The sequence below is a fragment of the Acomys russatus genome, chromosome 18 (assembly GCF_903995435.1).
Source record: "Acomys russatus chromosome 18, mAcoRus1.1, whole genome shotgun sequence".
Taxonomy (NCBI): Eukaryota; Metazoa; Chordata; class Mammalia; order Rodentia; family Muridae; genus Acomys; species Acomys russatus.
Genome location: NC_067154.1, coordinates 19574344 through 19592298, shown reverse-complemented (window position 1 = coordinate 19592298; position 17955 = coordinate 19574344). Strand labels below are relative to the sequence as shown.

Sequence of the window (17955 nt, the reverse complement as noted above, 5' to 3'; positions counted from 1 at the left end):
GAAACTCCAGACGCACTGACAAATTCCACCAAGCCTTTAAGAGCAAGCACTAATGCGTCTCCTGAACAGGCCATCTTCTATAACCAGGCAAGGCTTCCAGCAGTGGTACTGGGACACCAATCCTGACACAAAACCTTAGACCTACAATCTGTCCTGTCTCCAAAATGTGCTGGGCTAATGGGGGCTCAGAGTTTGTGGGAGTGGCCAACCAACTTGAGGGTCCAACTTAAAGTCCACCGTGAGAGGGGCCGACACTGACAGTGCCTAGATGTCCAGGAACCAGAAGCTAGATAACCCAGAGAACCAGAACAGAACCAAACATGACTAGGAAAAAGTCAATGAAATGATTCATAGTGATATCCTGCTGTACTCCTAGATCACTGCCTAGCCCGACTGTCATCACAGAGGTATCGTCCAGCAACAGATAGATCCACTAGGTAGAGCCAGGAGAATCCTAAAGAAGGGGGTGGGGTAAGAACTGCATGAGCCACAGGGGTCAAGGACACCAAGAGAACATTGCCCATAGGATCATCTAAGCAGGCCTCAAAGTGGGTTCACAGAGACTGAACTGACAATCACGGATCTATATAAGTCTGAGCTAGAACTTCTACATGTTATAGTTTTGTAGCTTGGTGTTCTTGTGGGACTCCTAACATTGAGATTGGGGGCTTTCTCTGATTCTTTTACCTGCTCTTGGGACCCTTTTCCTCCTACTGGAGGAAATGCAGAGACTAGGAAAGTGGAGAGAGGGGAAACTACTGTCAGGATGTAATGCATAAAGGAGGAATAAGCTGGGTGGTGGTGGCACACGCCTTTAATCCCAGCACTTGGGAGGCAGAGGTAGGCGGATCGCTGTGAGTTCGAGACCAGCCTGGTCTACAAAGTGAGTCCAAGACAGCAAGGGCTACACAGAGAAACCCTGTCTCAAAAAACAAAAAAAAAAAAACAAAAAAAAAAAAAAAAAAGGAGGAGTAAAAAAATTAAGATGGAATGCATCATTTTAACAATATTGATATCTATTTAAAATATAATCTGTAGATGGCGTGGGCTCCATTTAGTAAAATTTTATATAAGGTCATATAATAATCATTTTCATATTTCACAGTAGTATATCTGAACTTATGTTTTCTGGGAGAAAACAGTGAATTTTGTTCCGTAAATCACTCTTTCTAAAAATATGTTTGGAGACATTTCCTTTAATATAATAAAGTATCACTGAAGGTATAAGGTTATTGTGTAGTTTAAATTCTGATATCCTGTCTAAAAGTTGTGGAAATTCTGCTCTTCAATTGTCCCCCTGATACGTCAGTAAAGCAGCTTACAGCCAATCGATGAGCAGGAGAGAGAATAGGGCTGGACTTCCTGATAGCCAGGGGAGGAGGAGTCAGGAGAAGAAGTAAGAGATTCAGGCAGGGGATTCAGCTATGGGTAGAGGTCAAACGAAGACCAGGAGGAAAGAGCTGGAGCCAAGGAAAACTACAAAGTGCAAGTATCGCTGGGATGTTTGCTGGGAATAAGGCTAAATAGCATAGAAGGTTAAAAACAGACTTAAACTGCTCAAGATTACGTTGTGAAGTCTTGTATTACAAAAGAGTCTCAATTATTTGTGTGATAGCTGGGTTAAAAAACAAGCTAAAAACAAAAACAAAAACAAACAAACAAAGCTAAGAAAAACAAACACCGTTTTATAAAAATAACTTCAACAAATGGCATATGACTAAGGGGCAGAATTTACAGTAATCTAGCAACAACTTATATAGAAAATAACACTTTCTTAGTTCTATTAAAAAAGAGGAATGACATTTTCTAAAGCAGGAGCGCACAAGCATCCTGATTGGACAGATCCACTGCAGCCCAAGCAGCAAGGCCTTCAGCACCATTCAGAAAAACAAAAACTGATACATACAAACCCCAGAGAGGAAAAGCAAAAGAAAATTTAGAAAGGGGGTGTGGCTCTTTAACACAAGCAAGCTTCTCAAAGCTGGGACTTCATTAGCCAAGACCAGAAAAGCAAGAAGGGCCTGTTGCTGGCCTGACTTCTGCAGACTGGAGGAGCAAACCCCTGTGGAACCAATAACTTCCCAGAGCAGGGGAGGGGTCAGGATCCAGTGAGGCAGGCAGAAAAAAAGCAGAAGCCAAAGACAGAGAAGGCTCAAACATCTGAACTGGTAATGTCTAGAAGGGAAGCTGAGTGTAAAAAAAAAAAAAAAAAAAAAAGTCCTTAGGGAGAGCTTTTGAGGTTAAAGAAAATTGTTTACTAAGCTGAAAAAAAAAAAAAAAAATGGAAGTCACTGCGCTTCTGGACTCCATTTGAGTTTGTTTCTCTCAGCATGCAAATAATTTTTTTCATTGGTGATTTCAGTTTTGTGTATCCTCTTTGGGAGAGGTCAGAATAAGACAGACTTGGAGAAAGAAAAGACTGAGAAATTTGATGCTAAATTAAAGACCAGAGGTTGGAGGAATCTTTGAATCGAAACAGAGAACCTTCCAAGAAATCCAATCTGGGATTTACAGTAACACCAAAAGAGGTAGTTCCAGATGAGGAAAGTCCACAAAGGCTTAAAGAAATTGTAGAATGGCAGACCACTGGAGTGCTGGATAGAAAGGATTCGGCTATAGGCCAACACGGGCACATTAAATGTCATACATGTATTTTCAAGGTTCAATTACTGGACGAAGGTCCATATGATGAGGCAGAAATGCAGCTCCTGTTTGATGTTGCCTTGGAACAAGGTCATACAATGGCTTAATGCTCCATTTTGCAGAGTTTAAAGAGCTGTAATATATGTACCATGCCATAGGTTCATATTCAGAATTCCAATGGGCTTTTGCCTTAAATTTTGGAAAGCATGATTCTAAAGTTACACATTTGTTAGAGATGGTGAGTGTCTTGGTGATGCCTTTGCAAATTAGGTTGATGGTACTTCAGCATGTATATCCATTTAATACAACAGGGTTTTGTTTTTTTTTTTTATACATTATAACATAAAACCTGTCACAGATGTAATATATAATCCTATAGGTCAAATAATTATGAAAACATCTAACAGTAGTTTTTAAAAGATGGTCATAAAATAGAAGGAGAATATAATATATCCTTAAGATAGATTAAATAACGTTATATTGATTTTAAAATTTTTAAATGAAAAAAGTAGCACACTTGTTAAGATGCACTGGATTTTAGAAAGGACTGCTGAATTAGATCAGCATGTAAAGGTCCTAATTCCAAAATGGAAGACAGGAGATATGTTGTGTTGGGGAGGAGAATATGCGTTTGTCTCAACAGGAGAAAAAAAGCTATATATTCCATCCAAACTGATGGAAATAAGATTTGACAGAAGGAAACTTCCTGAAAATCTTGGCTTCAGACAGAAGGAAAGAAATCAAGATGACCAAACAGGACAGGTAAGATAATTTGATGATCCTTCTGCATGAGAACAGCTCTGAGACTGACTGAGATATGAAAATATTTCCAGTGAGCACTTCTACCGGAAAACTTTTAGAGCTGAAAAATAGTTACAGCAAACCAGCAAGGCTGTTATACAAAGATTAGAAGTAGCTCTTTATCTACAACAAATGCACCAAAAAGACATCAAAAACAAAAATCTTACTGACAATAGCTTTAAAATATCTAGGAATAAGCCTAGCCAACAAAATAAAAGAATACCACAGTGAAAACTTGGTCTTGGCATAGGATTGGGACTTCAGATAAGTAAATTTCTAGATCTGGCCAACCAGCCAACTTAATCAAGTTGGTGACCTCCATATTTATTAAAAGACCCTGTCTTAAAAGATAAGGAGAAAATTTACTGTGAGAAGACAATTGATATTGACTTCTGGCTTCCATGTGCACATGCACAAACATGCATGACCTGCCACATAGGCACATACACATACATATCCACCCTTTCCTTGACACACACGTACTTTCTCCCACAGAAGGTTATAGGCGTAGACAAGTATTTTTCTGATTAGGTTTCAATTAACACAGGAAATAGTTCCAAAAATTGGCATGAGGTTACATGAAATTTAAGAGGCTTTTGCACTGCAAAGGAAATAATTATCAACAAACAGAATGGGGAAAATCTTTTCTAACTCCATGAGGATTAATGTTTAAGATATATAAATAATTCCAAAGATTAAATATAAAAGACCCAAATCAATAAAAGGCTTATGACATGAATAGAGAGTTCTCAAAACAAGAAATGCAGATGGCCAATAGTTCATCATCATTATCATCAGCAAACTGCAAATTAGTATTTCTTTTGAGATTACATCACATCCTAGTCAGAATGGTTATTACCAAACAAACAAACAAACAAACAACAACAACAACAAAACAATAGTGGGAGGATATAGGGAAAGATTAAGCCTTATTCTCTGCTCAAATAAATGTCAATTTGGACATCCACTATAGAAATCAGTATGTAGTTCTGAAATATCTCTGCAGATAGAGCTACAATATGGACCAGCTACATCACTCTCAGGTTTATACCTGAAGCAATCTAAATTACACATTCAGGTTTATAGCTGTACTCACCTCAATAGTCAGGAAGTGGAACCAACCTAGATATCTATCAGATAACTGGATAAAGAAAGTGTAGTACATTACACAACAGAATTTTATGCAGCAATATAGAAAAGGAAATCATGACATTTTCAGAAAAATGTATGCAACTGGAAATGTAATATTAAGGAGAATAAACTAGTCTCAGAAAGACAAGATCCATTTTCTCTCGTATGGAGAGAGAGGGAGAGGGAGAGAGAGGAGAGAGAGAGAGAGAGAGAGAGAGAGAGAGAGAGAGAGAGAGAGAGAGAGAGAAATATGAAACTAGAAAGAGGATCATGAGAGAGGAAGAAGAGGTCTTAAGAGAGTTGAGAAATAGAGAAGATAATGGAATACATGGAAAAAGAAAGTAGAAATGTGGACTAACTGGGGGAAGAAAATAGGCCACTTGGAGCGGCAAGAGATAGAATGCAGAGGGGAGTTGGGAATGACTGAACTTTGTTTTTAGTGAGTGTTGGCTGGTTGTTAAGACAATTTAAGCTAGCTTTGACTGAGCCGGCTAAACTTGTTTTGGCTTTGTCTTGTATTCATTAAGCTCCAGAGATATGTCCTTTTTCACAACAGCTAACACAGAAAAGTGGAAGTGGTTTCCTAAAGCTTTTTGCTTGACTCACTTGGGCTAAATAGAGTTTTAACTAAATAGACTTTAGCTAGTCATATGACCAAACTCGGACTCAAGAGATGGAAATGTGTTCAGCACAGGGGGAACACATAACTAATATAAATCACTAAAGGAAATAGGTTCATAAAAAAAGCTCTTCAGAATGAGTCTTATTAGGAGAGTCACAGGCTCATGGTCACAGCCATGATGAGGACTTTAAAGTAGGAGAGCATTAGGAGGGCATAGCATCATACCCACAAAAGCCATGAGGGTGCTCTGAAAGCCTACCTTTAGATCCCCAGTTCCCTGCAGTCCCTGAGAACAAAGAGTTTCTCTGTATAATAGGAGTTTATTAGAGGCAGAGAGTGGAGAATGAGAAAACTCCATATCATACCTAGTGTGGCTTGGCTTGGCCTATATGCTTTAAGCTATGATAAACATAAAGCTGCAATTCAAAGTTGTCCTGGGTCTAGGCATCCAGGGGCCCGGGCATCAAAGGTATAAATGGGAGGGAGACTACAGAATTGTTTGTAAGATCTGTGATGTCGCAGAACACTCTAATCAACTGTGGGTAGATATTATCTAAATTCTGAAAGAGAGAGGCAACTAGAGGATTTGTAAATTAACAATAATAATATGATATAGTATGCATTTATACAGATAAATAAAGAGTTGAGAACAAAAAGTACATATTAGCACAGCCCGTAATCACAAACTTAGGTAATACAAACACCTTAAGAAATAATATTCTGTTTCAGCTATATCATTTCTGTTTATTTCTGAATTTAATTGTTCATCAAATTAAACATCAAATGCCACGTAAATAACAGCAGTACACTCATCATTCTTTCTTTTTTCTATCTACTATTGTCATTCCCTTTAAATCAAACTAAAGTTGGAAGGAAGGCATTATACTAAGCAAGTGAACCCCAATTTCAAACCCTAATATATAAGACTACTCTGTTGTTTGGCTGGCAGAGCCATCTTAACTATACATATTCAGCAAATCCTTAAAACACACCAACCCTACTCCTCCTACTGTTGTACTGATTTCTACAAACTGTACTATTTTTCACCCAGATAGTCTAAAACTGAGAGGGCATTCCTGATTCTCTTTCCTTGCATCTACAACCTATTTACAAAAAAACTTGATTGGGACACCAACACAGCTCAGAAGTAAAAGGTTTGTGTAACACACATAAGGCTCTGGGATCCATCCCCAGCACAAACAAACAACTAAATACCTATAATTTATTTCTGATAATCTTTGACAAATGTGGAAATATGATGACTTCTAATTCATCTTAATCCATTCTGCCTCTCTTCATCAACTAGGTCCCATGTGTGGGCAGAAGAATCTTTTTAAAACATAAAGCACATGACAATTATCACTGATCAAGGTCCTCTCATGGTGTCCTGTCACATTAATGACACCATGCAAATCCTTGTGAGTGGCTTATAAAGCCATATGTGCACTAATCCTAATCCCTATTTACTGGCTCTCCTAATCATTTCCTATACTCTCGCCTTCCAGCATCCTTCCTGTGTATTCATTATGCCCAGTTCCTTCCCACTTAAGGGCATTTGTAATTGTTGATCCATCTACTATAAAATGTTCTGCCCCAGGCCAGCAAGATGAGTCAGCTAAAGTGCTTGCCTTGAAAGCCTGGCAATGTGAATTCATTTGGAAGATAACAGGCAACCCCACCAAGTTATCCTCTGACCTCCATATGTACACTGTAGTATGTGGGTGCTTGAATTCACATGTCATACAAACATGCAATAATAATAAGCAAAAACTGTTTAAAATCCTCTGCCCCCTCACTGTTCACATTCAACTGTTATCATTCCTCAGGAGAGCCTGGGTTAAGTCACAACAAGAACTACTCCCACTCTCCCCATTGCTCTCAATATATTGCTTGATTGCTTTTCCTCTGTAACTCTCCTTTGTTTATTGTTTTCCTCCTCTGACTAGAAAGTAGCACTACAGTAACTCAGTCTGTATTCTTTATCACCGTCCTCCACTTAAGACTGTGCTGTCACAAAGTAGAAGCTCGATAAATGTTTGTTTAATGATGGACACATACGTAAGAAAAGGGAACAGATGTCTGTTGGCTACAATCACGTTATCAACGATAGTAAGATAGTAACTCGGGACTAGGAAGACACAACATTTCTACCAATTAGGTCACCTCTTTTCTTCCTTAAACTAATATAGTAGACCCTTATATTTTGTTATGATTTTGTCTTTTTATTTTATCTATCTATCTATCTATCTATCTATCTATCTAGCTAGCTATCTACCCACATCTCTATCATCATTATGTATGTATTGGTTAATGTGTGGATGTAAGGTCTGATGCCAACGTCAGGCAGTGTCAGAATTAAATTGAACTGTTTGGATCTAGTTGGTATTTGGAGAAACAGAAAATTGGCTGTTGGTTCTGGAAAGTAGTACAGGCAGTATCGGAGTTCCAACATTGTTCTCCAGACTTGCTTTGGCCATTTTTAGGTTCTTTGTCTCTCTATCCAATTTTAAAATCAACTGGTTAAAAAAAAAAAAAAAAAAAAAAAAAAAAAAACTAAGGTAGATTTTGTTTTTTACGTGAGATTGCTTTTACTTTGTGGATAAAATTGGAAGAACTAACATTTTAATGATTTATGGAAATGGTATAGCTTTCCATTTTTTAGGGCTTTGACTTTTCTCATCCATACTTGGTTTGTTTGACCATTAGTCAAATTCATATCTACTTAACTGCCCAGTTTTGATATCATCATAAATGGTACCGTTTTAAAGGTTTTTTGATCATTTATTACCCATAAGTAGACATATAGTACAGTTTGTAAATATTAATCTTAGTATTCTATTACTTTAAAATTTCACTTATTAATATTAATAGCCTTTTCAGGAATCTGTAGCATTTTTCTAAAGGTAATCATGCCATGTATAACTTTTCAAGAAGTTTACTTCATCCTGTTTGGATATATTCTATTTTGTTTTCTTACATGATGCACTTCTTTGAATTACTGGTACCATTTTGAATAAAAATAAAAGCAAGCTTCTTGCTTTGTTCCTGAGCACTAAAGGAATTAGAGGATCACTTAATACTTCAGCCTCAGGCATATGGCTGTTCTTACACAGATGTTGTTTTTCTTTAGATTGAGAAAATTCTTGTCTATTCATAATTTGCTGAGAGTTTTTGTCACAAGTAGTTGTTGAAACAAGTACTTTTTATGGACCTAGATTTCTTTTTCTAAAAAAACTTTTTAATTGAATCTTTGCTTTAAAATCCATTTGGATCTTATTGATTTAGAATAAAATGAACATCTCCTATCACTGTGAATAGCTTCCACCATTTCTCAAACCCTTCTCTATGCTATGCCCTTGCCAAGGGACTTCCAGTGATATGAATATGCCAGTGCTATGCCATGCCTCTATGAACTCTCTGGAACATTAACCCCTAACCCTCTCTCTTATACTTGCCCCAGTATTTAATATTCCAGCTGTCCTTTAAAGCTTGACTTAGAGAAATCACTTCTTTAGTGAAAAGGTTTTTTTGTACTGTGCATTGGGCTCATGCTTTTAATGGTGATGATGCTGTGAGGCATGCAATTATTTGTTTAATGTTTTTGTCTCCTTCCCCAAGAGGTGATGAGCAGTACAAGAGTAAACTCAGTGTTTTGTAAAATTTGTACTCAAAAATAGACTCAGCATAAATAAAATACCGTCTGAAGTTTTATTTTAAAAAGTTGTTGTAAGAATTTTTTGTTTTTGATATTGTTGTTTGCTTTTTGTTTGAGATTAGTTTCTCTATGTAGCCTTGGCTGTCCTGGGATTGCTTTGTAGACCAGATTGGCTTTGAATGTACAGAGATCTGCCTGCTTCTGCCTCCCAAGTGCTGAGATTATAGGTGTGCATCGCCACACCTGGCTAAGAATTTTTTTAATAAAAATCTAACACATTGCTTTGTATTATATTCTAATATTTTAATATAGGAGTGACCAACAAAGTGGAAATATTTATAAATAATATATACTACCACATTAACATAATTATTAACATTATCTATCTACAAATACACTAGTACTTAAGTGAGTGTCAAACTCAAGTCTTACTGTCCACTGTGGCCCCCAAAATACCTTACCTATAACTACAAGGTTACTCTAATACTTACAAAACCCTTATGGATATACTCCATTATTCTTTCCATTTTACAGACGAGGAAGAAGAGGTCCTGGCAAATTCAGCTGTAGAGCTAAATACACAAATCCAGCCTTGTAAAGCAACACAGTTCAGCTCCAGAGCCTGTTCTTTTCCTTTCTGTAATTTACTTAATAATGTCTTTACAAACATGGTTTTCTTTCTCTAGTCACATTCATAGGATGTAGTTATGTTCAATTATGTTTCATACAAGACCAAGATGGCCCCTGTGTTCCTTGCAGAATAATGAGAGAACATTGTGGAAAGGAAAGAACACAGAGAAAGGCTACTTGAAGTGTTCCCTGACAACTAATCACTCATATGCCATAGCTTTACTAGCTTACATGGTTTTACTAGTTATAGCAATTTATAGTTTTATAGGAAAACAGAACAGGGATGAATTTAAATGATTCTATGTGATATGTTGAATTTTATGTACTTACACTGCAGCTATAATGACAATGACACTGTATGGAAGTGTAAGATATTCTTTAAACTCCAAGTATTCATATAGACTATTTTGGGAGAACAAAAAGCTTGAGGGAATAAATATTAATTTAAAATTAACCTCCCAGTATCTGCATATGTCTGCATGTATGTCTCTGTGTGTCTATGCACATGCATATGAATACATGTACATGCACGTGAACACAAAAACTAGAGGACAGCTTCTGGGAATTTTCCTCAAGCACCATCTACTTTGTTTTATGAGAGGGTCTATCACTGGCTTAGAGCTTTCCAAGTAGGCTAGCCAGTAAGCTACCGGGATCATCCTTTCTTCACACCCCCATAAAAATAACTTTTATGAACCAGATGTAATTGTTGTCTCTGAGGCTTACTGCTGAATAAGCTCACCCTTTCTAGTTCCTTCTGAAATCTGGTTGGCTGGTTCAATTCAGCTGTTCTGGCTCAAAACTCCTTTCCAAGCTGACTGATGCGAAATAGCTTCTTTCTGCATCTCACTGAATTGCTCTGCTTGGAAATGCTGCCTCTGGACTCCACGAACTGAACTGCACAAACTCAACTGCACTCAACTGAACTGTTCTCTGTACTGTCCTCCCAAATTCAACTGTACCGTCTCCCTGAACTCTAGTGGCTCTCTCTGCACTGCTCTTAAGTAGATTTTCTTTCCTGTCTGTTCCCCTGAGAGTTGGGCACATCCTCTCTCTGACTCACTCTGTCAAATCTTTATCTGATTCATCACTTTTGTCTGCCCCTCTATTAGATGTCACTTTCAAACATGGCTGCTTCCTTCTACAAGCCAAGTTTATCTTCCTTGCTCAGGATTGAAAGTGTATACTAAGGGTGTGTCAGTATTCCAGCTAGGGAGAGGGATTAAAGGTATTTGGTGTGTCTACATTCCAGCCAGATCACACAGACCCAGAAGGTCTTTGGATTGATCCCTTGCCAGAGCAGCCATGTTGCTAAACTGAAATTCTTTTATATACTCCAAGACACATGCCACCATGCCTGGCTTTGTTACGTGGGTCCTGGCCAACAAATTTAAATTCTCTTGCTTGTGTGGCAAGCACATTGCTGACTGTCATCCTAGCCCCTGACTACTCTTCATAAATCATAGCTCACTAAAAATTCCGAAGACGCTAGAGACACTTCAAAAGATCATATGAAATTAGTTACCTGCAAACTGAGCAGAACTTTTTTGTGTCTTTCTATCTCTGACGTTTGTGATTGCTGCTGTCTAGCCACTTGCTCTACAGCGTCAGCTAGTGAAGATGTGTCTTCTCCGGCCACAGCTAGACACAAGAAGGCATTCAATACCAATTTAATACAAATGCAGACATTTTAAGAAAGTCATATTTCTTTCTATAAATTTATTGAAAACTTCATTTTAAAATAAGTAACTAAATTTAGGATTGACTGTCTCCTTTCCTAGCTCTAAACAAAATCAGGAGCAAGGCGATAGGAATGGCACTTCAAGGTTGCTTACCTCATTGTTGTGCCAGTTTTTTAAAGAACAGAGTAAATGTGACGTCTTAATTTCTCAGCTTAGACCTCTTGCACACATATTTCAATCACAGTGCTACCACAGTAAGTGAAAACCACTTATAGTTGATTATTTTCAGTGTGTTCCTGATTTTTAATTATTTATTTTTTGAAATTATAACTCATAAACTCCCTCCAAGCCCTCTAATATACCCCCTCCTTGCTCTTTTTCAAATTTATGGCTTTTTCAGTAGTTTTTGTTATATATGTATATGTCTGTATATACATATATACAAAAATACATATATACACATATTACTAAATGCATAAGTACAACCTGCTCAACCTGTATAATGTAACTTGTATATATGTTTTCAGGGCTAACTAGTTGGTATTGGATAACTAAATGGTATGCTCTAACCTGGGGAAGACCCCTCTCTACACACACACACACACACACACACACACACACACACACTATTGGCAATTTAACTGTTACATAAGACATATAAACCCTGTATGTCTTTCTTCCTGATGAAATATGGCTGCTTCCTTCTCCTGTAATTTGCTGCCAGTTTTAACACCATGATACTTTCATTCATTTTCATCATTGCTGCTGAGCTTCCGGCTTCCTTACCTTCATTAGGGATGCCTTCCTTCTTCCTATCTTCATCTCCTGACATTTTGTGTCTATTAACTCTTTTCCCTGGATTAGTTTGCCTTAGTTACTCCTACAAAACAACATAGATTGAAAATGTTTCACTTCTTCCTATTTTCCTGTCACAAATTCATGATCCTGACAGCTAAATACATTACAAGGATTATTAAAGACTGTTCACTATTAGTACCAATAACCAAGTACAGCAATTAAATGAGATTTGCAAAGGAAAGAAAAACTCTATTTAAGGTTTGGTTCTGTTTTTCAGGTTTCAGGACCTTGAGGTAGCTTTTTCTTTTATCTTCAGTATCTCATATGTGGAGCCCTCACAGGGCCGAGGCAATAATTAAAGATATTATAATATAATCTTGTTTGGCTGTGCGGGGTATGTATATACATAATACCTGACATATGCTCAGTAGCTATTATGGGTTAGCATCAGGAACATTCAGTACTGTGTTGAAATAGACTTAACAAGCACATGTGAGAAATTATTCCAAGAACATTAAACATTTTTGCCCCATGTTATCTTGACCAGGGCAGGCTTAAGCAGGTTTGGAAATGTATTTGTTCACCTTTTATTTAGGAGCAAGTGATAAGAGGAAGGCAGAGACTTTATTCCATCAAAAAAGGAAGAGAAGGATCCACACTAACACAAGAGGGGCAAGGTGACAGAACAGAGGGCATTGTGGGTGCCAGGAAAAACACCAGCAGAAAATGATACAAGTTCTCATGATGAAAACTATGGATTTAATGTCAACAAATACTGTTGAAATTGGATGTTATCACCTTCTGTTTAACATCTGTGCATATTTTCTAGTCAGTTGACTAATTATTAGCAAAGCCCCAAGATTTTTATAGATGCTGTAATTCTAATCTGTACTAAAGGGATTGCAAACTTTGCAAAAAAGAAAAAGAAAGGAAGAAAAAGAAGAGAGAGAGATAGAGAGAGAGAGAGAGAGAGAGAGAGAGAGAGAGAGAGAGAGAGAGAGAGAGGTGCTAAACTAAAACTTAAAGGACTAAGATGTGTTACCTAAGCAATAATAAAGTAAATCAATATTGCCCCCTAGGTAAGGAGATTGAAACCAATGTAGAAATACCTTGTGCCAAGCTGAAGAAACTTTACAGTTTAGCTAGCAAATTGTCAGAATCATGTGCAAAGTAAGGATTTTTGTTGCCTTCAAGCCACTTCCTTCAAATCTCACTTGGAATGTCCTTCCTTCCTGATGTCTTCCTGATTCTGAGTCCGTTCCGTGTCCATGCCCCTGTTCTCTGTCACTGCCTCATCACAGACAGAACTGTCTCAGATAGTATTAGTGGATCTAACTACATTCCCTAGCTTAATTGTTTGGTTTTATGGTCAAAGATTTCATCCTTAATTTTACCTACTTGCCTTAAAAACGCATACTTTGTTCCTAGCCTAACTGACTACAGTGCTAAGAGCTTCTTTCATGCTTACTTGTACAGCGACACTAAGTACTTTGGATTTGTAAACTATTATATATAATATTTATTTTACTCTTGGTAGTGGTCTAAGTATTTTGCCTATATAAACTCATCTAACTCTATGAGGTAGATATTTACAGAAAAGCCCACTGAGGCACAAATAGATCACAGGATTTATACAGAGCTATTGGGATGTGAGTTGAACTCATGTATTTTGGTACTAAAGTTCATATTCTTAATATTAAATTATGCTAGAGTACTACTAACAGAAGAATTGCTTTGTATACTACATCAGAATCCAACTAGATTGTTCATCTTTTTTTTCCCATAGTGATGGGGACGGAACCGAGGACTTTGTGCCTGCTACACACACATCCTACCACAGAATTTCTTTTCTATTCGCACTACTATCACCCACTTTTCTTGTTTGAGGAGCTATTCCAAGATAGTGACTCCAGCACACTAATGTGCATGTTTGAACAAGGAACCCAACTTCATGCTCTAAGTTCCTGTTAGGTGAGCTATCTCCCTCGCATGCCTAATCTCTCTCCTCCAAACCAGTGCCACTGGCACAATCTACTGAAAGCTGCACACTGGTTCCGTTAGTCTCCGTGCCTAGGGTATCTTAGGATAAGTTGGTCTTTAGGAAAGCCTTCAGACTGTCAGATTATTCATCACTTATAAACATGAATCCCCACTGAGTTGGATCCATCCCTAAATTTGATGCAGTTTCATGCCCCAACTCATCCTTTGTGTTCCTTGACCCTCAAGCTCCACCTTCAGCTGAATCTCAAACCTCTTCACTGATCCTTAGCTGTATATTTTGTTCCTTTAACTGAAACCCGGAACTACTGCCTCTTCATCAAGCCAGTAATTCTCAGAATGTCTCAAAGACATTACTGTGAACATAGTCTCAAAATATTTTCCTTCTTTATCTGAGTATACACATTACCCCAAAGCTAATCGACAGCAATGCTGCCACACATTCACAATTTGGTTCCTTCAGTTGTCAACCCCTTTGATCCCTTCATAGCCAAGATACTTACTACCCTCCTCCTTCCTGTCACTCTTCTTGAGCCAGCGACAGTCAATCATCTACCATGCCACCTCTAATGTACTTCTGCATGCTATCTATGTCCTCCGTGGTTCCACATTCAAAGGACCAACTCAACCTTCCTTTTATTTGACCTGTGGACAACATTTAACACATGTGGTCATGGTGCCTCCTCTGAAACCACAGCACTTCACCTCTTTTGCTGCTTCTTTTCATCTTTCTCACTTCTAAGGGGCATCTTGGTCCTCCGTCTTCACCTACCTCCTTTCTGTTCCTCCTAATACACAATGCCATCCAGCTCAATGATTTAAGATCATCCAGTTAGACTCTGCGCGTTCCTAAGTCTACATCTCTACATGAACATCCTTTTTGACCTATAGACTCACGCCAGATTGCCTACTTCGTATCCCCACTTGAATTTCGATTTTAAACCCCTTATCTCTTTGTTCCCTCCAGCATACTATATCTCAATAAACTATAAGTTCCTTGTTGTTGTTCTGGACACAACCCCTAGCTTATTAGCTCAGAAGTCTCCAGAAAGATGCAGAACTTAGGACAATTTAATGAGATTTGCCAAAGATAAAGAGAGTTCACTGTTGGTGTTCATTGCTTAAAGATATATCACAAGCGGAATGTCCAAAGCCAGTGCTTCACCTGTCTCACCCGAGGGACAAGGCAGAATCTTAGTCTTTTCCTCCTTTAGATACTGCAATTATTTCTGTAAAATTTCCTGGTCCCCTTTAAGTCATATTGGAGTACAATCTTCCCTTAACTGTGTTAACAGAGAATCTTTCTTAACAGCTCTTCTGAAAACATGGCCCCTTTCTTTCATCCTGTTTCCTTGCTTTTCTCTCTCCCTTCCCCTCTCTCTCCCTCTCTCTCTCTCTTTCAGCCCATCCCCCAAGGTGTGTACATGTAAGTAGAGGCAGAGGTAGGTAGACATTGAGTGAGCTTCTTCCCCAATAATGTTCTACACTCTTTGGTTTGGAAACAGACTTTCTTGTTGAACCCGAAACTCACTCGTTAGGCTAGAGTGACTGGTCAGTATGTCCCAGTACGTGCCTTCCTACTGTAATATTACAGGCATGCACTACTATGCTTAGCTTTCTTTCTTTTTTAAAAAATATATTTTATTAATTTATTCATATTACATCTAAATTGTTATCCCATCCCTTGTATCCTCCCATTCCTCCTCCCTCCCATCCTCCCCTTACTCCCCTCCCCTATCACTGTGACTGAGGGGGACTTCCTCCCCGTGTATATGCTCATAGGGTATCAAGTCTCTTCTTGCTAGCCTGCTATCTTTCTTCTGAGTGCCACCAGGCCTTCCCAGCCAGGGGACATGGTCAAATATGGGACAACAGACTTCATGTGAAAGTCAGTCACCACTTTCCACACAACTGTAGAGAATGTCCTGTCCATTGGGTAGATCTGGGTAGGGGTTCGAAGTTTACTGCACATATTGTCCTTGGCTGGTGCCATAGTTTAAGCAGGACCCCTGGGCCCAGATCTGCCCATCTTATAGGTTTCTAAGACCTTCTGGATCCTTCTATTTCTCCATTCTCCCATGCTTCTCTCACCTAGAGTCCCAATAGTATGTCCTCCCCTCTGTCCCACTTTCCTGGTGAGTGAAGACTTTCATGGGACATTAGCTTTCTTTCTTATGTGGGCTTTCATAGTACTGACTTAGGTCTTTATGTATGGAAACACTTCACTGACTACACCATGTTTCTAACCCTATATTTTTAAAATAGCATTGATTGCCACTGGCATCTTTTACACCTGTTTCTTATATCCTTCAACTAATGCAAGTTTCAAAAGGGTAGAATCTTAGAAATGCCTGGCGTATAATACATGTAGACCCACAATTTATCCATCTCTACTTCATCGCATTTTTGACAAAATAATGCTTCTTGAAATAGTTCCGGTCATGTCCACATTACAGTCAGTCTTTCAACTCAGCTCTAATTTAGATACCATCTTCTTTTAAAACTCTTGTTTGCTCTATCTAGACAGATATGATTCTCTCTTTTTAGTATAATTATTTCTCTACATGCTATGCTAGATAATATTTTAGGTTCTACAGTGAGATGGAGCTCAGTTTGAATCTAGATGGCACAATTTACTAACTTATTAGGTAAAGCATTCTGTAAGTTCCTGACTGCTTTTTTAAAAGTTTTGTTCTTATAATTTTCATCATTTTATTCTATTTCCCCTTAGACTATACTCTATGAAGGCAAATAGCATTCTATTCTTTTTGAACTCCCTCAAATATTTGCTAACTAACATAAAGGATGAAGAAAATTGGATTCATATGCTAAGAAAATAACTGGTATTTCTTGATCTTTATTTTTGAATTATGAATCAACACTGGCTGAAGAACTCTTACATAACATCTAATTAAACCAACTATACTTGAAAAATCTGAAAAGATTGGGTTGGGTTTTTTGTTGTTGTTTTGTTTGTTGCTTCTTCCTAGATCTCTATGGTGGAATATAAAAAGAAAAAGAAAGAAAGGGAAAGAACAGCAAACAATCTACTGCCATCTACTGATATTTCATTAAAATTACATAGATTAATACAAAGTCACTCATCCACTTTTTAAAAAATAGGCTCCAACCAAAAGAAATTCATAAATCAAATCATTAAAAAATTATTATAGTGGGGGCTTGGCAGATGGATAAACACTTGACCTAGATTGATCATAAGATGGAAGTACAGATTTTCACTATCCTTCCTGTCTTCCATTATGATCTCTCAAGGTTCACCTTCAGCCCTGTAGCATATGGCTTACAGATGTCTGTCCTCTCATACCACCTCCACTCTTTAAGAACTCCACCTCTTGGTAGGACCCAGCTCAGCCCTCCCCTACCGCCAGGCTTCCCTTCTAGCTCATCTCTATTCCTCTGTGTCGATAGCCAATACCCAGAAACACTTTCTACCTTGGACCCTCAGTGGCCACACCAGGCTCAGACTCAGGAAGGTGATTTTCAGTAGCCCTCTGGTCCCCCATTATTCTCCGTCAGTTGCAGCCAGCTTTCAGGAGCTCCTCCTCTCATCTCAGCATCACTGACTAGAGACCCCCAACTCTTGGTACAGATCCAGGATTCTCCCAGCCCTTTTATCTATGTCTTTGTAGACTTTTTCCTTTTTCCTACCATAGCCTACTTGCAAGAGCCCCTCCTCCCACCACAATCCACTCCCTAGGGACTCTTCCTCTTGGTGTGAACCAGATCTCCCTAACTCTTTGCCATAGCTCCTCTCAGTCTTTCTTCCCTAGCCTATCACCATTCCTTTCTGTCACCCACCAACTTGTGGAAACATTCTGTACCAGGGACCCCAAATCTGCCTGATTTGCCTACGATCCAGAATGGGCAACAACAACCAAAGAATAAGACTCCCATCCAATACAAACAAAACCAGATGTCAAAACCTAGAAATACCTTAATCATCATAACTTTAGATGCCTAGACCTCAGTACAAA

At 38.3% G+C, this 17955-nt stretch overlaps 1 protein-coding gene across 1 annotated transcript in view; it reads right to left on the bottom strand.

Moving 5' to 3' along the window:
* Positions 1 to 11996, bottom strand: part of Ccdc122 (coiled-coil domain containing 122) — a 38760-nt gene extending 26764 nt beyond the window's left edge. Inside the window, exons 1-2 of the mRNA XM_051160857.1 lie at positions 11951 to 11996; positions 11008 to 11123 (exon numbers count right to left, since the gene is read on the bottom strand). Coding sequence (XP_051016814.1) covers positions 11008 to 11123; positions 11951 to 11996 — 162 coding nt within the window. The remainder of the gene's footprint in view (positions 1 to 11007; positions 11124 to 11950) is intronic.
* Between the last annotated feature and the right edge of the window lie 5959 nt (positions 11997 to 17955).